This window comes from Squalius cephalus, assembly GCF_949319135.1.
Source record: "Squalius cephalus genome assembly, chromosome: 5".
Classification (NCBI taxonomy): domain Eukaryota; kingdom Metazoa; phylum Chordata; class Actinopteri; order Cypriniformes; family Leuciscidae; genus Squalius; species Squalius cephalus.
The window spans coordinates 27,507,625-27,522,472 of record NC_137126.1 but is presented as its reverse complement, the minus strand read 5'-3'; the positions used below and the strand labels follow the sequence as shown (position 1 = coordinate 27,522,472).

Genomic DNA, 14,848 nt, shown 5'->3' with positions numbered 1-14,848 from the left:
TTTTTTTTTTTTTTTTTTTTTTTTTTTTTTTTTTCAGAATTGTGGGAGAATTGTAATTGCTATATCTTTTTTTTTTTTTTTTTTTTTTATTATTATTATTATTTATTGTGATTGTCAGTTTCCAGAATCTTGCAGCTCACTGAGTAAAAACAGCATCAACAGTTTCATGTGATGAAAGGGGTTGTGAGAAGGAGGGGGGAGAACAACTCATTAATAGGATACTCTTTAAAAAAAAATTTGGGGAAAAATTGTATTAGTTAAGATTATTTCATTTTATGTACTAAACTGAGAGGCTGCCATCCAAAATATTCCTCCGTTTTCTTTAACCCAAGGACAAATGTATTTAAAAGGTTTGTGTGACCTGTTCAATTCTGTACCACGTATGCAGATCTTTAATTTGGCCAAAATCAAACAGGTAATTTTCTCTAAGCAGAGATTCTGTTGAATAAACGTGTTTCTACCACACACAATTAATAAATGTTGTTCGTTGACCTTTCATGTGTCTGTCTTGATAATTAGGAAAATATTGTTTGGAGGAAACATGGAATTGCTATGTTTAATGCTATTATAGATTATATAATATTTAAGAGTAGCCTACATACTTTTAGGGCGTAGTATAAGTAGGCGAATTGAGACGCACCATTGGTTTGAAATCGCTGGTGTTTCTAACGTCAAAAACTACCTTGTAACCAGAGCCATATGTAACCAATCATATCAAAGTGTGATCGTCAAGGAGTATGGCAAGCCGTTTTAAGTTTTATTCATTTCCAGGATATGAATTCTTGATACCAACAATTAAATTTTCACTAGTTAAAATGATAATTATTGATATCTGGAATTGGATTTCTACTAGTAACAATGGCAATTTTTGATATCAGGAATTACATTTCCACTAGTAACAATGCTAATTCTTGATATCAACAATTGGATTTCAACTAGTAAAAACTATCATTCTTGATATCTGTAATTGTATTTTTCACTAGGGAAATGTCACCATAGGCTGCCATATAAATTCAATTGTTGATATCAACAATTGATTTCTTACTAGTTGAAATTCCAATTTCACATATCAGAAATACAATTCTTACTAGTAAATGCTTTATTTTCGATTTCAAGAATTCAATTGTCACTAGTTGAAATGTCTATTCTTGATATCAACAAATGAATTGCTACTAGTAACAATGTAATTTTTTTATATCAATAATTTAATTTTGATTTTCATAATTCGAGACGGTGGTGTCCGTTCCGGAGACGTTGGTGTCCGTGCCGGAGATAGCGGTGTCCATGCACTTGTCCGTGCCGGAGATGTTGGTGTCCATGCTGGACACGTTGGTATCCGATCCGGAGATGGTAGTGTCCGTGCCGGAGACATTGGTGTCCATGCCGGAGACGTTGGTGTCCGTGTCGGTGTCCATGCCGGAGACGTTGCTGTCCGTGCCGGAGACGTTGGTGTCTGTGCCAGAGACTTTGCTGTCCGTGCCGGAGACGGTGGTGTCCGTGCCGGTGTCTGTGCCGGAGATGTTGCTGTCTGTTCCGGAGACGTTGGTGTCCATGCCGGAGATGGTGGTGTCCATTCTGGAGATGGTGGTGTCCATTCTGGAGACGGCAGTGTCCATTCCGGAGACGGCGGTGTCCGAGCACTTGTCCGTGCCGGAGACGGTGGTATCCGAGCCGGAGACGTTGGTGTCCAATCCGGAGATAGTGGTGTCTGTGCCGGAGTCGTTGGTGTCCGTTCAGGAGACGTTGGTGTCCGATCTGGATACTTTGCTGTCCTGTGCCGGAGATGTTGCTGTCTGTTCCGGAGACGTTGCTGTCTGTGCCGGAGACGTTGGTGTCCGTGCCGGAGATGGTGGTGTCCATTCTGGAGATGGTGGTGTCCATTCCGGAGACGGCGGTGTCCGAGCACTTGTCCGTGCCGGAGACGTTGGTGTCCAATCCGGAGATAGTGGTGTCTTTGCCGGAGTCGTTGGTGTCCATTCAGGAGACGTTGGTGTCCGATCTGGAGACGGTGGTGTCCGTGCCGGAGATGATGGTGTCCATGCCGGAGATGTTGGTGTCCTTGCCGGAGACGTTGGTGTCCATGCCGGAGACGTTGGTGTCCGTGCCAGAGACGGTGGTGTCCTTGCCAGAGACGTTGGTGTCCGTGCCGGAGATGGTGGTGTCCGTGCCAGAGACAGTGCTTAATACAGTGCTTAAGGAAACTGCTAAAGACTGGTGGCAAGCCGAGAGAAGGAAAGTAAATAGTTGGGGGCAATTCAAAGATATCTTCCTACGATCTTTTCTTAGCGACGATTATGAAGATGTGGCATCAAGACGGCTGGTGGAGAGAAAGCAAGGGCCCAAGGAGAGCATAAGGGACTTCACATTTCATTATCGTGGTCTTTGTTTAAGATGGAGAAAAAATATGTCAGAGAAAGACATTGTACTGGCCATATTACGTAACTGCAATCCCCGCCTGGCTAGTTTGTTAAGAGGTACCGTGACAAATGTTGGTGAGCTGGTTAAAACTGGAACACAATTTGAATGGGATTTTGATGAAGCCAAAAAATATTGGAATCAAGTAAATTCTGAGGAATACCCAAAAAAGAAAAATGCCAGCAAGCATTCGAATGGTGCAGTCCATCAAAATGCAACATCAAACTGTAACTAAGACGGTCAATATACCTATAATCTTACGTGATAGGTTTTTTTCAGCCATGGTGGACACAGGCTGTTCACTGTCTCTAATTCAAGAATCAGTCTGGAAACAACTGAATCAGGGTGAACCATGTCAGCCAAGCAAGGGCCAAACATTTATGTTAGCCAATGGGAAAAAGCAAGCAGCTACTGGAAAGGTGACATGGCCATGTAAAATGCAGGACATGACACTGTTTATCTTGAAAGACAGAGATTTAACAGTACCAGTCATTTTATGAATGGATTTCTTGTTGCATTCTGGGATTGTGCTGGATTTCAGTAAAGCCCAAAATGGCTTACCATCTGCAAGCAGCCAGGAAGCAAATCCGTTTTTCCCATTTGTGACGCAAGATTCTTCTTCTTCAGTCTATTTCTTCTTGGCCATACCCATACTTCCCATTGATGACACAGTGTTCAATCTATACAAAAACTAACAGGTAAAGCAGAGACCACACTACTATACAAGGAAAAATTGGAACATCTGTTGATTGACTGGCCTACTGTATACTCAAAAGAGATTGGACATTCTAGCATGGTCAAACATCAAATTATAACCACTGATGAACTGCCAGTCAGAAAAAGGGCATACAGACTTTCTATGAACAAACAGAAATTTGTTGATGATGAAATTCAGGAACTGCTGAATAAAAAAATCATACAACCATCTGTTTCACCATGAGCATCTCCTGTCGTTGTTTACCCAAAAATGATGGAAGTTGCAGGTTGTGCATTGATTGTAGAGGCTTAAATGCCAAAACACATCTTGATGCGTACCCCATGCCACAAATCCAGAAAATATTGGAGTCTTTCCATGGCGCTACTGTCTTCAGTACATTGGATCTCAAAAGCGGCTGTTGGCAACTTGATATGGAAGAGGACAGCATACAGAAAACAGCATTTGTGACATCAGCAGGCTTCTTCGATTTCTTGTGTTTACCTTTCGGCCTCAAAAACTCAGCGGCCTCATTTCAGAGACTTATGGAGACGGTGTTGAGAGCCCTCAAAGGCAAGTGTTGTCTGGTATATATAGATGATGTAGTCGTGTACACACCGACGACCTCACTCAGGTATTCCATTGTTTATACAATGCTGGACTTACACTTAACCTAGGAAAATGTAACTTCATGCAACCCAACATCATTTCATTCCACATTTCTCAACAAAAGCAGCACCTTTACATGCCCTCAAGCAAAAAAAATCCACCTGGATTTGGGTAGAAGAATGTCAAAGAGCTTTCAACATCATAAAACAGGACTTGACTCAAGCACCAGTTCTCTTACTGCCAGACTTCAATAAACCATTTCGGGTGCAAACGGATGCAAGCGAGATGGGACTGGGTGCAATACTTACCTAAGAGATGGAGGATGGTGAAAGAGTCCTTTAATATGCATCCAGACTCCTCAGAGGAGCAGATAAGTCAAGTGTTTAGCAGTCATCTGGGCAGTTGAAAAATGGAGACTATATGAAGGGAGGACATTTGAGGTCATTACCGATCACACTGCACTCACTTGGGTATTTCAACATCCTAAGCCTTCATTGCAAATGACTGGTTGGACAATACGGTTGCAGGGTTACGACTTTACAGTCAAATATCGAAAAGGCCATTGCAACGTAGTGCCTGATGTGTTATCCAGGTCACCAGAACAACTATCCCAGACATTATTGCAGTAGCCCAGCTAACAGGGAACATTCACAAACATTCTTTAAAAGTTGTGTAAATTTTAGTACAAAACGTTATTAAAATATTGTTTTTGGAACGTTCTTATAACATTACTAACTTTCTTGTAATGTTGAGAGAAAACGTTCTTAGAACAATGTTCTTGGAACGTCTTTATGACGTTATTACTTTATGAACGTTCTCATAATGTTGATTGAAAACGTTTTTAGAACAACGTTCTTGGATTGTCTTTATGACGTTATTTGTGATTGATGAACGTTCTCATAATGTTGATAGAAAACGTCCTTAGAACAACATTCTCAGAACGTCCTTATAATGTTATTAGTATTTTCTGAATGTTATATTTAGGCTATCATAAAACGTTCTGGGAACATGTTACTTGCTGAACATTCTCATAATGTTAAGTACTCTTGTTAACAAATGTACACTTCTGAACATTTGTTAACAATCACTACATTTATATAATATGCCTATATACTTGAGGTGGGCATAGATTAATTTTTTTTAATCTAGATTAATCTAGATTAATTTTGAAATTAATCTAGATTAATCTAGATTAAAATGGCTCATTTGAATTCTGACGAAGGCATTCAGAATATGTGTGCTACCCAAATAATGACTATAAAAGTAAGTCTTTGAGAACGGGTTTCTCAAGCCAGGTGGCGCATTAGACCAGGGGCTCATCTCCTGTTTCCAAAATGCATCACACACTGCTTGAGAAAGCTGTTCTACTCATAGACTGTAAAAGGTTACTAACTTTACTGTTACCGTCCGTAGGCAACATTAGGTAGGCCTATGTTATTATCAACTACTATAGGCTATCAATTAGGGATGGGAGATATGGCCTAAAATCCATATTGTGATATACATTGCAGCCTCTTGCGATAACGATATATATTATAATAAAACCATTTCAGAACAGGTTACACAGACCCTGCTAAACAACTGCTAAATGTTTTTTGTTTTTTTTAAAGGGTGTATGTAGTTTTGAGAACATATATTGTGCAAAACTGTAAGTATACAACATAATTTTGCAGAAATAAAATGTAAGTACACTAGCTGCAGAGACTTAAGTAGGTCTAATGTTTATTATGGCTTGGAGCTTATGAAACCCCAAATTTAAAATTATAATATTGTCTAACTGATGTCTTTTCAGTTAAAAAGAAACACAACAACGATTCTTAAAATCGGGCGCAGACAGAGATTATGTGCTACACCACTAAGATATATTGGGAATAATACGCGCGCGCTGGTATTCAGTGATATCATGTTTCGTTTTGAATTTGAGGTGGTAGAACGGATTAGTCGTGTGTTAACTTACCGAACTGTGACCCCACACACTCTGTCTATAGTTTGCTGCTGCTTGTCGGACGGCTTAAATCCGAACCAAGTCCAAATAATGGATGCTGCACGGATCTTTTTCACCAGCTTTCACTTTCAGCCGTGTTTACTTAAGATGACGATGAATATGATGCGTTGCAGCCGGGTGTACCTCGCGGCCGCGGGTAGATTGCGTCATCATAGCTTGTGTAGTATAGAGTAGTTCCCAACCCAACTTTGAGAATAGATTAACGGCGATATTTTTTTTATCGCGCGATAAGAGTCTCGCGTTAAGGCAGCACGTTAACGCCGATAACGGCCCACCACTACTATATACATACATAAAAAACATTTTAAACATCACAGTAGTTTATAACACCATAGACCCCAATAAACCAGCACTTATACAGCCTATTAATAAATTCATATTAATATAGGCTATCCTCATATGTGAAGCACTGTTAAATATATTGAAATACATTTAGGAAATATATTATTTCAAAAATACATTGAACATAAATCTTATAAATTGTTCCTCATGTTACATCTGTAAATATGTGTACATATTCAGTATTATAAAATATATTAGTTTTATATATTAAGGGCGTTATAATGCCATTTGTGCCTAGTATTAACACGAATGTCACGCAACCGCTTAGTGCTCAGATTGTTCCAAGTCAGTTGAATCACCGTTTTATATTAATGTGCTCTTTTAATTTAAGCACACAGCCGCGCGCACACACACATACGTTACACACAAAGGCCTAACGTTACTTCAAAAAATCGAAGTAACCTTTTTTTTTTTACAAGTGAATGACCAATTTCTTTGTCCAAAGGACAAGTACAAGATCAGGGTTAATCCCAAGCCCTGGTTTATACATTTTTATAATTTTATTATAATAGCTTCAGAAGACTTTTCTCAATGCTGCTATTGTCATACAATGAAAGTATTATATTCCTACTTCCAAATTAGTACAAATTAGAAAAGTTTAACAGTTACAGAATTTTGATGCACATTATCATATTTTCCCCTCAACGATGGAGCTTTTCATTTTTAGGTGTAATCCTTTTACAATGTGTTATTGAACCTTTCCATTGTATAACATTTGTAAGCTACATTTGAATCTTGTGTGATTTAATATTTATAGTACTCAAAGCACAGCCTAAATAACTTAAGGGTTAACATTTATGGAGTAGCCACACTGTTATTATTAAATGTTTATGAAATAATAAATCACCATTAGTAACATCAGTCAATCTGTTCACTTTACAGACGGAGCATGAAGAGACTGGACCACAAACTGGACCACAGTGCTAGTTTGGCACCCCCACACTACTTATATTTAAGGGTTAGTTCACCCAAAAAAAATTCTGTCAGTAATTACTCACCCTTATGTTGTTCCAACCCCGTAAGACTTTCATTCATCTTCAAAACACAAATTAAGATATTTTTGATGAAATCTGAGAGCTGGCTCACTCCTCCATAGGCTTCTATTTGTTAAAATAGTCCAAGTGACTACAGTGGCTCAACGACGAGTTTATCAAACGACGAGAATACTTTTTGTGCGTAACTTTCCCCAGCATGTATTACAACCTACCCCAGTAGTGGGGTAGGTTGTAACAAAGGAACATCATGTATCAACTCACGAGGTCTGTGATATTCTTGTAGAGGGTTGAATTGGTTCCATTTGTAGTAAACAAATGTGGGTACTTTGTATAAAAGTTTGAGAACTCAAGCTAAACAATTCAGTGAGTTATAGGTGCTGAAGCAAAAAGTGTTACAACCATCCCCAGTCTCCCCCTACACTTGCAGGTGTTGATTATAATTAAAGGTGCTCTAAGCGATGTTGGGTGACGTCACTTCTTGTTGACGTTCAAAGTATTGTCAAACAAAACGGAGGCTAGCTTGACCCTCCCTCCTCACCATCCTGTCCACTCCCCCTCCCGTCCGTGCTTCCTTTTCCCTCTTCTTTGCTATTTGTTCATCTGAACGTCGTCTCTTTGGTCATGTGTCGGCCATATCAAAATTCAAGAGAATATAATTCTAAAGTTAGTCATTGTCGTTGTCTAGGACATCTCTCCTCTAGCTAACTTCCCTCTTCATGCTTCTCTATCCTCCACTCCCAACACCCCTCTTCATGTGCACGTACACTAACCCCCCACCCCCAAATCATTCTTGTCGGTTAGGCTGGAACACTGTTTGTTGTTTCGTGGTGCAGGTTGGCCCAGTTTGTTTTTATTGGCGTTTGTGGAGCCTGGCCTGTCTACAGAGACTGCGTTTTTTTGCAGTGTGTTCAGGGGACAGGCATCTAGCGGATAGTGAGGAGATGTTTGCTGAATGTGACAAAAGATGTTTCAGCCTAAAAAACGCGTGACATCACTTAGAGCACCTTTAATTTACTGTTAGGCCCATTAAATAATAATAAGGATAAACAATATTTAAAAAGTATATAATTATCTAACATCTGACTAAGTAAAAATTAACCTCAAAACATGACATGCTAAATGGGGTATATCTATATCTAGCATAAACAATTTTTTGTCAGAACGTCATCTCGCAATTGCTGAATGTCGCACAACAACGTTGTTACAGCCCTGTCGCATCTTACAATTCTACGTTGTTACAATGTTGCGAGCACATAGACAGCGACGTTGCCGTAGTAGAAATGCAATGTGCCACAGACGTGTTTGCTGGGATCTGACTGCAGCTACATGAATTACATCAGAAATCACTGGTCAAAGATCAGGCATTAGAATGAACAGGGTTACTTACATGTTGTGGCAATACTGTCGATTCTATATCATAAAAGCCTGTAAAGTCTGCGCAGAGTTTGCGGACTGATTTACCAAAGAATTCAGTGAAATGTACCGAATACGAATAAATTATGTTCAATTGAGACATTCACATTATTGAAAAATTAATAACCACAATCCCAGCATTAGGATCCTTTGGAAGGTAGTGTTATTTTTATTCCAGTGAGTGACCCTATGCTCTTCTCTCTTCCTCATCTCACTAACGCCAGTGGGTTCTAAGTGATCGGTCTAAGAGGCAGTCTTTCAATACTCTATTATGTCATAAAGAGCCACAGTCCAGGACGAGTCGTTCGCTGGGCCTGGTAACAATAAAAGCTGATTTTGGACTAACAAGGACATTTTTAGTTCTGAAACTTTCAGGATATTCTTATAATATGATGACCTCTTATATGTCAGAACCTCAAGGAAAATTGTATTTCTCATTTCATGACCCCTTTAAATAAGATCAAATGTAAATTACTTGACTGTGAATTATAAATGTATAGTACTTAATAATAAAGAACAGATGTTTTTAGCAGGTCAGATCTTCACTATAATGTAAATGCATTATGTTCCTTACTAAAAAGTTTGTAAACACTTTTCAAACACTTTTTATACTTTTTAAAAACCATTTAGACTTAAGGTTTAAAATGAAAATAGGAGTTTTGTTACTGGTTGTTTAGCTCTTTTGTTTATATAAAGCTTAAAACTTTTAAACCGAGAGGTAACCTGCCAAACAGGTTTTCTTCGCACAGGGCATACCTGTACTGAAAAGTCAAACATTTGTTTCTGTATGAAAAAAACTTTACTCACACAACTAAAACACTTGAAAACAAGCGGTACATTTTTTAATATTTAAAGCTACCAGCTCAAAGCCACTAGACATTAATTTCCAAAAACATAAAAAAAAAACCATACAAAACAATAAAAAGCTAATGTAACAAATCAATAACAAGCCTGTTTGTTTGTGCATTAGTAATAGCCATTATTTTGTAGGCACCAAAAGATAATTATTTAGCCTGCCACCATGCACACAGTGTGGTGAACACATATGTAATAAAATGTATCCTCTTATGCACCAGTTCATCGAGCTTCACCCACCCCTGTAAAAACACTCATATATGTGTGGAAGAGACAACCAATCTGGTTCTAATCCCCTGTCTTGAGCTGAAACCCCATCCTTACGTGGGGAAGTAAATATTGACCTCTTCTAAATCATAAATAGGACTGACTCTCTCTCTCTCTCTCTCTCTCTCTCTGTGTGTGTGTGTCGGCACCATTGCAAGTGTATGCGCCTAGGTGTGTGCAAGCAAACATGCATATTGTATGCTTGTGTTTCTGTCTGTCAATTTCTGCCTTTTCAGACTTCACACTATAAATCAAGACAAAAGCTTTCATTCTCCCTAAGGTCTGAACCCAAAACTGTCTAATGTGTTTATCGTGTCTTTGATCTCCCTATAGTCCTGCCAGCAAGCACCACTATAGCCAGTCACAAGACAAGAAGGCCTCTGATGATAAGACTCCATGTTATGTGGCATTAATTGTTTGCAAAGGCAGCTCTCACTCAGTTCTTCTGCACATCAATTTGGTCTCTGTGAAGATAAGAATTACACTGTGGTTACTTGGAAATAATGGAGGCTGAATGCAGAAGTTGCTAAAGCTGAATGCAAGATGCTGTAATAAACTAAAGGAATCAAGGAAGGGAAAGTTTACGCAAAAATTATGTCATCATTTACCCATATGTTATTGCAAACCAGTATGACTTAGATTTATTTATGTGAAACAAAACAATTCTGAAGAAAATAAAAATCAGTGGGATACAAAACTACATTGGACCCCATTTTTCTTTTATTGCATGGACAAATTTTATTTTAAATATCTTATTTTGTGTGGGTGTAAATGAAATAATTTTCATAATTGTTGGGTGATCTATCCCTTTAAGTGACATACAGAGAATATACATTTGAAGTGGATCAAAAACCTTTCACCAAAGTTATACATGAATTTTGAACAATACCCGTTCTTGTCTTTGGACAACTTTTTTGATCCACTTCAAATGTTGACTATGTAGTTGTGCATGTGAGAAGTTGTGCTGGATGTAATCATTGTCTAGTTGGATATACTTAACAGTTAGCATTAGTCACCTTATCTTTATGGCTCCTCTGGTGAGCCCTGAACTGCTCTGGGTTTGTGAACATCTGTTGGCAGAATGGGCAGACTGACTCTGGGAGGGTATTCCACGGTACCCGTCCGACTGAATCTGGAGAGTTCAATTGTTCTTCCAGGTGATCTGCCTTTGTCCAGTGCTTCTGCTTATCGGTGTATACCATGCTAATAACCGACGGCCTGTCGCTTCTCACCGCTGTGTTGCTCTGAGATCCAGAACCAAATTCTAACCTGGAACCGCAATCTGATCGCAAACCAGATTCTGGTTTCATAGCACAGGACCTTGCGTTACCTTCCTCTAAACTCTGTGGAGCCTCTGAGGTGTAGTTGTGTTGAGGCCTCTCCTCCTTGCCTGAGACTGAGGTGTGTGTGTCTCTTGGGAAAGAAAATCCTGTAACTCTACTCTCGTTGTTTCGAACTCCTGCCTCATTCCTCTGGTTCTTCTTCACATTCCCAGGTTGAAAGGGCCTCTTCTGCAATCCAGACGCTTCCTGTCTCCCCTCTGCATTAAAGCTGACCAGCCCTGCACTCCAGCTTTCTAATGGAGGCACGGAAAGCTGCTGAATGCAGTGGTGGAGAGATGGGTAGTCCACGTATTTAAACTTGGGCACCTTTTCTTTAGGACTGGAGGGCCTACAGTTTGGTGCCTTTGCCAACGAGCAGGATCCCAGCCAACCGTTCAGTGGAGGCACAGAAAGCTTTTGGATGCACTGGTGCAGGGAAGGGAAATCCACATACTGGAAACGAGGCACCTTGCGAGGAACATCACAGAGATCGTCTTTTCTCACACGCATTTGTGTTGAGGTCTCTGGGTCACCCTGCTCTATCCTGACCACTTTATCTTTATCTGCTAAAGCGGAGCACTTGGGATTGCCACCTCCATCTAGAGGCAGGTGCCTCCTGTCCTCCATCCCTCTATCTGCACAATGGTGCTTTTGTCTCCTGTAACCATAAAGAGATAAAAATTGTTATGAAGGTCTTATGAAATATAAAAGTGTCCAAATCAGTTGTGTAAGATTGGACTATTCCTAGTTAAAGTATTATTACGGGTTTAATACAAGTTAAGATGAGTCAACAGCATTTATGGCATAAATGTGCGGGCACTATAGCGAAATTTCAGGATTAAAAGGTTTCAAAAAAGGTTGTTTTTTAATTGTAGTGATGCATACACACATAAAAGTCACTTTCAAACCAAGATGGTTTCTGTTTTCAACCCTGTGAATTAGCCCGGGGAACTTTTTTGCATTCAGGTGAAACTCCTGATCGAATAGATTACTATTGACATGACTGGATTTCACCTGTGAAATTCCTCAGAGCAATGGTAAATGTGACCACACCTTAATGTTGATTACCACAAACAAATATTTAAAAAATAAATTTTACAATGAGGCTATTACAATAAATGTAACTGCGGCTTAGAATGAAGCTAAAAAAAAAACACGTGTATTAAAACTTGCTTATTATTTGAACTGTAAAATTGTTTAGGGTTGACAGCTGGATTTTACTTCGCAAAAAAGGTTAGTATGTTAGTATTCACAAAATCATGTTAACATGCATTTTATTTAGCTATGTTTTGTGGCTGTTCAACTTAAACTGAGTATTTTAAAGTTTTACAGATTCACCACATATTATTTCCATTGTAACGTAAGTACCTTACTGTAACATTCTTTTTTTTTTCACTTAACAACGTAGCAAGAATCAGCATGACTTTTTCTTTTGTGATAAGTAGTAATTCAAGTCTCCAAACATTCTGGGACAAACAAATAATTACAGATGTGGGTTGATCCTTATTACATAGATTAAACAGAAAAGCATTCATTAGGCATGCTTTGATATGTGAAACAGGCTTCCACATGCATACTGGGACCAGACCCTTTAAAAGAATACAGCTCACCCTCACTGCACTCCTGAGGGGGTGTGGATTTCACGCCGTGTGGGTGGGTGGGAATGCTCTCCACAGGCCAGGCTGGGAAAATTATAATAAAAAAACAAAAGAAAAAAAACTATGAGATGGCAGGAGATGTGTACACACAATGTGTGTGAGCATAAAGTGCCTATGTGTGCATTTGTGAGGGGAGAGATGGTCTGAGTTGCTCCTGTAGCCCTGTGCCATGGGTATAAATAGCTCTGCAGGTATGGAGTAAAGGAGAAAAGTAGGTCAGCTTCAGACTGATCTCCTTCTCCAAGGGGCCCAAAACAAAATATCTGTCACACACACACAACACTACAATCTTCTCTTTCTGTATTCACTATGGTCAAAACCACACAAAAGCCTAGGAGCAGCCCAGCCCAGCCTGACTTCAAATCACAACACACATCTATTGAAATTGACACTGGCTCACTCCCCATGTGTAATCAACAGGTGAAGAGATGTAGTTTACCACCTGGTCAGCCCACGGGCTATACGTTAATGGAAAATTCATTTTATCTGATCTCTCACAACCACACCCCAAGCTTTATCTATATTTTAAAAAAAACACACATAACTGATCTAGAAAAGATTAAGCTCCCAGAGCCTGCTGAGTGAAACAGCTCATGCTGTGTTCAGTTGTAAATATTTCCTGTTTATTGAGGGCTGTGGTCAATATAGAGATTGAAGAGCTGGTCTAGATAGATAGATAGATAGATAGATAGATAGATAGATAGATAGATAGATAGATAGATAGATAGATAGATAGATAGCCTATATTTGCTTTTGACACAATTGATGCATAAAATAAGTAAAAGGGTAAGTTTAAAAAAATAAAATTAAAAAAAAACATTTTATATAGCCTACATATAAATGTTCAAAACTCTTTTTACTCATTTCTTATTTCGTTTACTTATTTCATTTGTGTCAAAACAGAAATAAAACAGAGAAAATAAAACATGTTGAGACGTGTAAAATACTTTAAAAACTTTCGACAACTAGTTATCTTTTTAAATAGCAATTTGATACATTTAACATTTCTTTCTTCTCTTTCATATGTCTAAAAGCCCCCGAACATTGCTTGGCACAGAGAGAAAAACACACAGTAGAACCCGCCCTGGAACCGTGCCGGGCGTGGGGGATAATAACCGTGCTCCACATTCACACTCGCTGTGTTGTTCATGAGGAACTGGGTCACGCGCCGTGGCCTACATTTTTAAGGTTTGTTGTCTTCGTTTTTTTTCCCCTCCCCACATTTATTTGGGCTGGCCCCGCCCTCGCTGGCTGGGCTGAGAGCAGTGCAACGGGGGTTGGGGAAGAGCGGTTCGCACGGTTTGAAGCTGAGAGCCCGAGCGCTGCCAAGCAGTTAGATGCGCCCTCGCAACATGTAGACAAACAGAGCATTCACACGCGCGTGACAGCAGAACAGAGCGCGAGCCAAAGAGAAATATGCGCGTGCAGACACAACGAGCTAATACAGAAAGATGCGCCTGTCGGTCTATACATATTACTGTGACTTCTTATTAAGCAACGTATTCCCCCGTAAAATGCACCTGTCAGAAAATAAACTCATTCAGGCAGCGGTTGTTACAAAACCTGCATAAACTAATACGAGGTGACGACAACAATTCAGATAACAAATAGGTAGCCTATATTTGAATATATAAGATATAATTGACACATTTCATATTACCAGAGGTTTACCTTATGTTACCGTACTCCGTGGAAGTCCGTGAAGTGCATGTCAAGTGAGTTCTCCGTTGACTTAACCGGAATTGTGTTCGTCTTATTTCAAAGAAGACAGACCCTCATCATTTAGGCACATTATTTGAAATAAAGCATGAGGAAATTATTGCTCTAATGTCAAAATAATTCGTTTGGTTTCTTGACGGACCATTTACACTTCTTCAATGTGAAAACAATGTCCAAGACGGCACAATATTATTTATCCTGTGTTAGTATCAGCGCCACTTTACCAGAGACAGTTCCTTAATGTGTAAAATGTGGTTTGGCTCTAGGAGCCGCTATTCGGATTCTGATAGAGGGAGACGAAAGCCAATCATAGTTTGGTCACGCTTCAGGACACACCCATGGACTCCGCCTCATTTACGTTTCTGTGTCCAATCAACGAGACGGTTTTTGATAATTGGGCGGAGCCAACATGTCCTAGTTCTAGGCGAATTATAATTCAGCTCAGACTCCGTTTACTCGAGTCACCCGAGCGCGAGTTGACACCCAATCCTTCGCGCGTCTTTATCAATCAGTCATATTAGCCTTGACATATGCACGCAAAACAGAGATGTCTT

The 14,848-nt window shown here is 39.5% G+C and overlaps 1 protein-coding gene across 2 annotated transcripts; it reads right to left on the bottom strand.

Annotated features, from left to right (window-relative positions):
- Positions 1 to 9,300: 9,300 nt before the first annotated feature.
- LOC307158613 (uncharacterized protein) lies at positions 9,301 to 14,579 on the bottom strand. Of its 2 annotated transcripts, XM_079871344.1 has the most exons (4): positions 14,247 to 14,579; positions 12,528 to 12,599; positions 10,612 to 11,575; positions 9,301 to 10,059 (listed from the first exon to the last, which is right to left on the bottom strand). In XM_079871344.1, exons 3-4 carry the CDS (start codon positions 11,542 to 11,544, stop codon positions 10,048 to 10,050), a joined length of 945 nt encoding a protein of 314 aa, XP_079727470.1. In that variant the 5' UTR covers positions 11,545 to 11,575; positions 12,528 to 12,599; positions 14,247 to 14,579; the 3' UTR covers positions 9,301 to 10,047. The 2 variants fall into 2 exon arrangements, with proteins under 2 accessions (XP_079727470.1, XP_079727471.1); XM_079871345.1 differs by lacking the exon at positions 12,528 to 12,599 and having other exon boundaries at positions 14,247 to 14,557.
- Between the last annotated feature and the right edge of the window lie 269 nt (positions 14,580 to 14,848).

Excerpts from the sequence above, each read along its gene's own strand:
- LOC307158613 (XM_079871344.1), bottom strand. The coding sequence starts at position 11,544 with ATGGAGGACAGGAGGCACCTGCCTCTAGATGGAGGTGGCAATCCCAAG.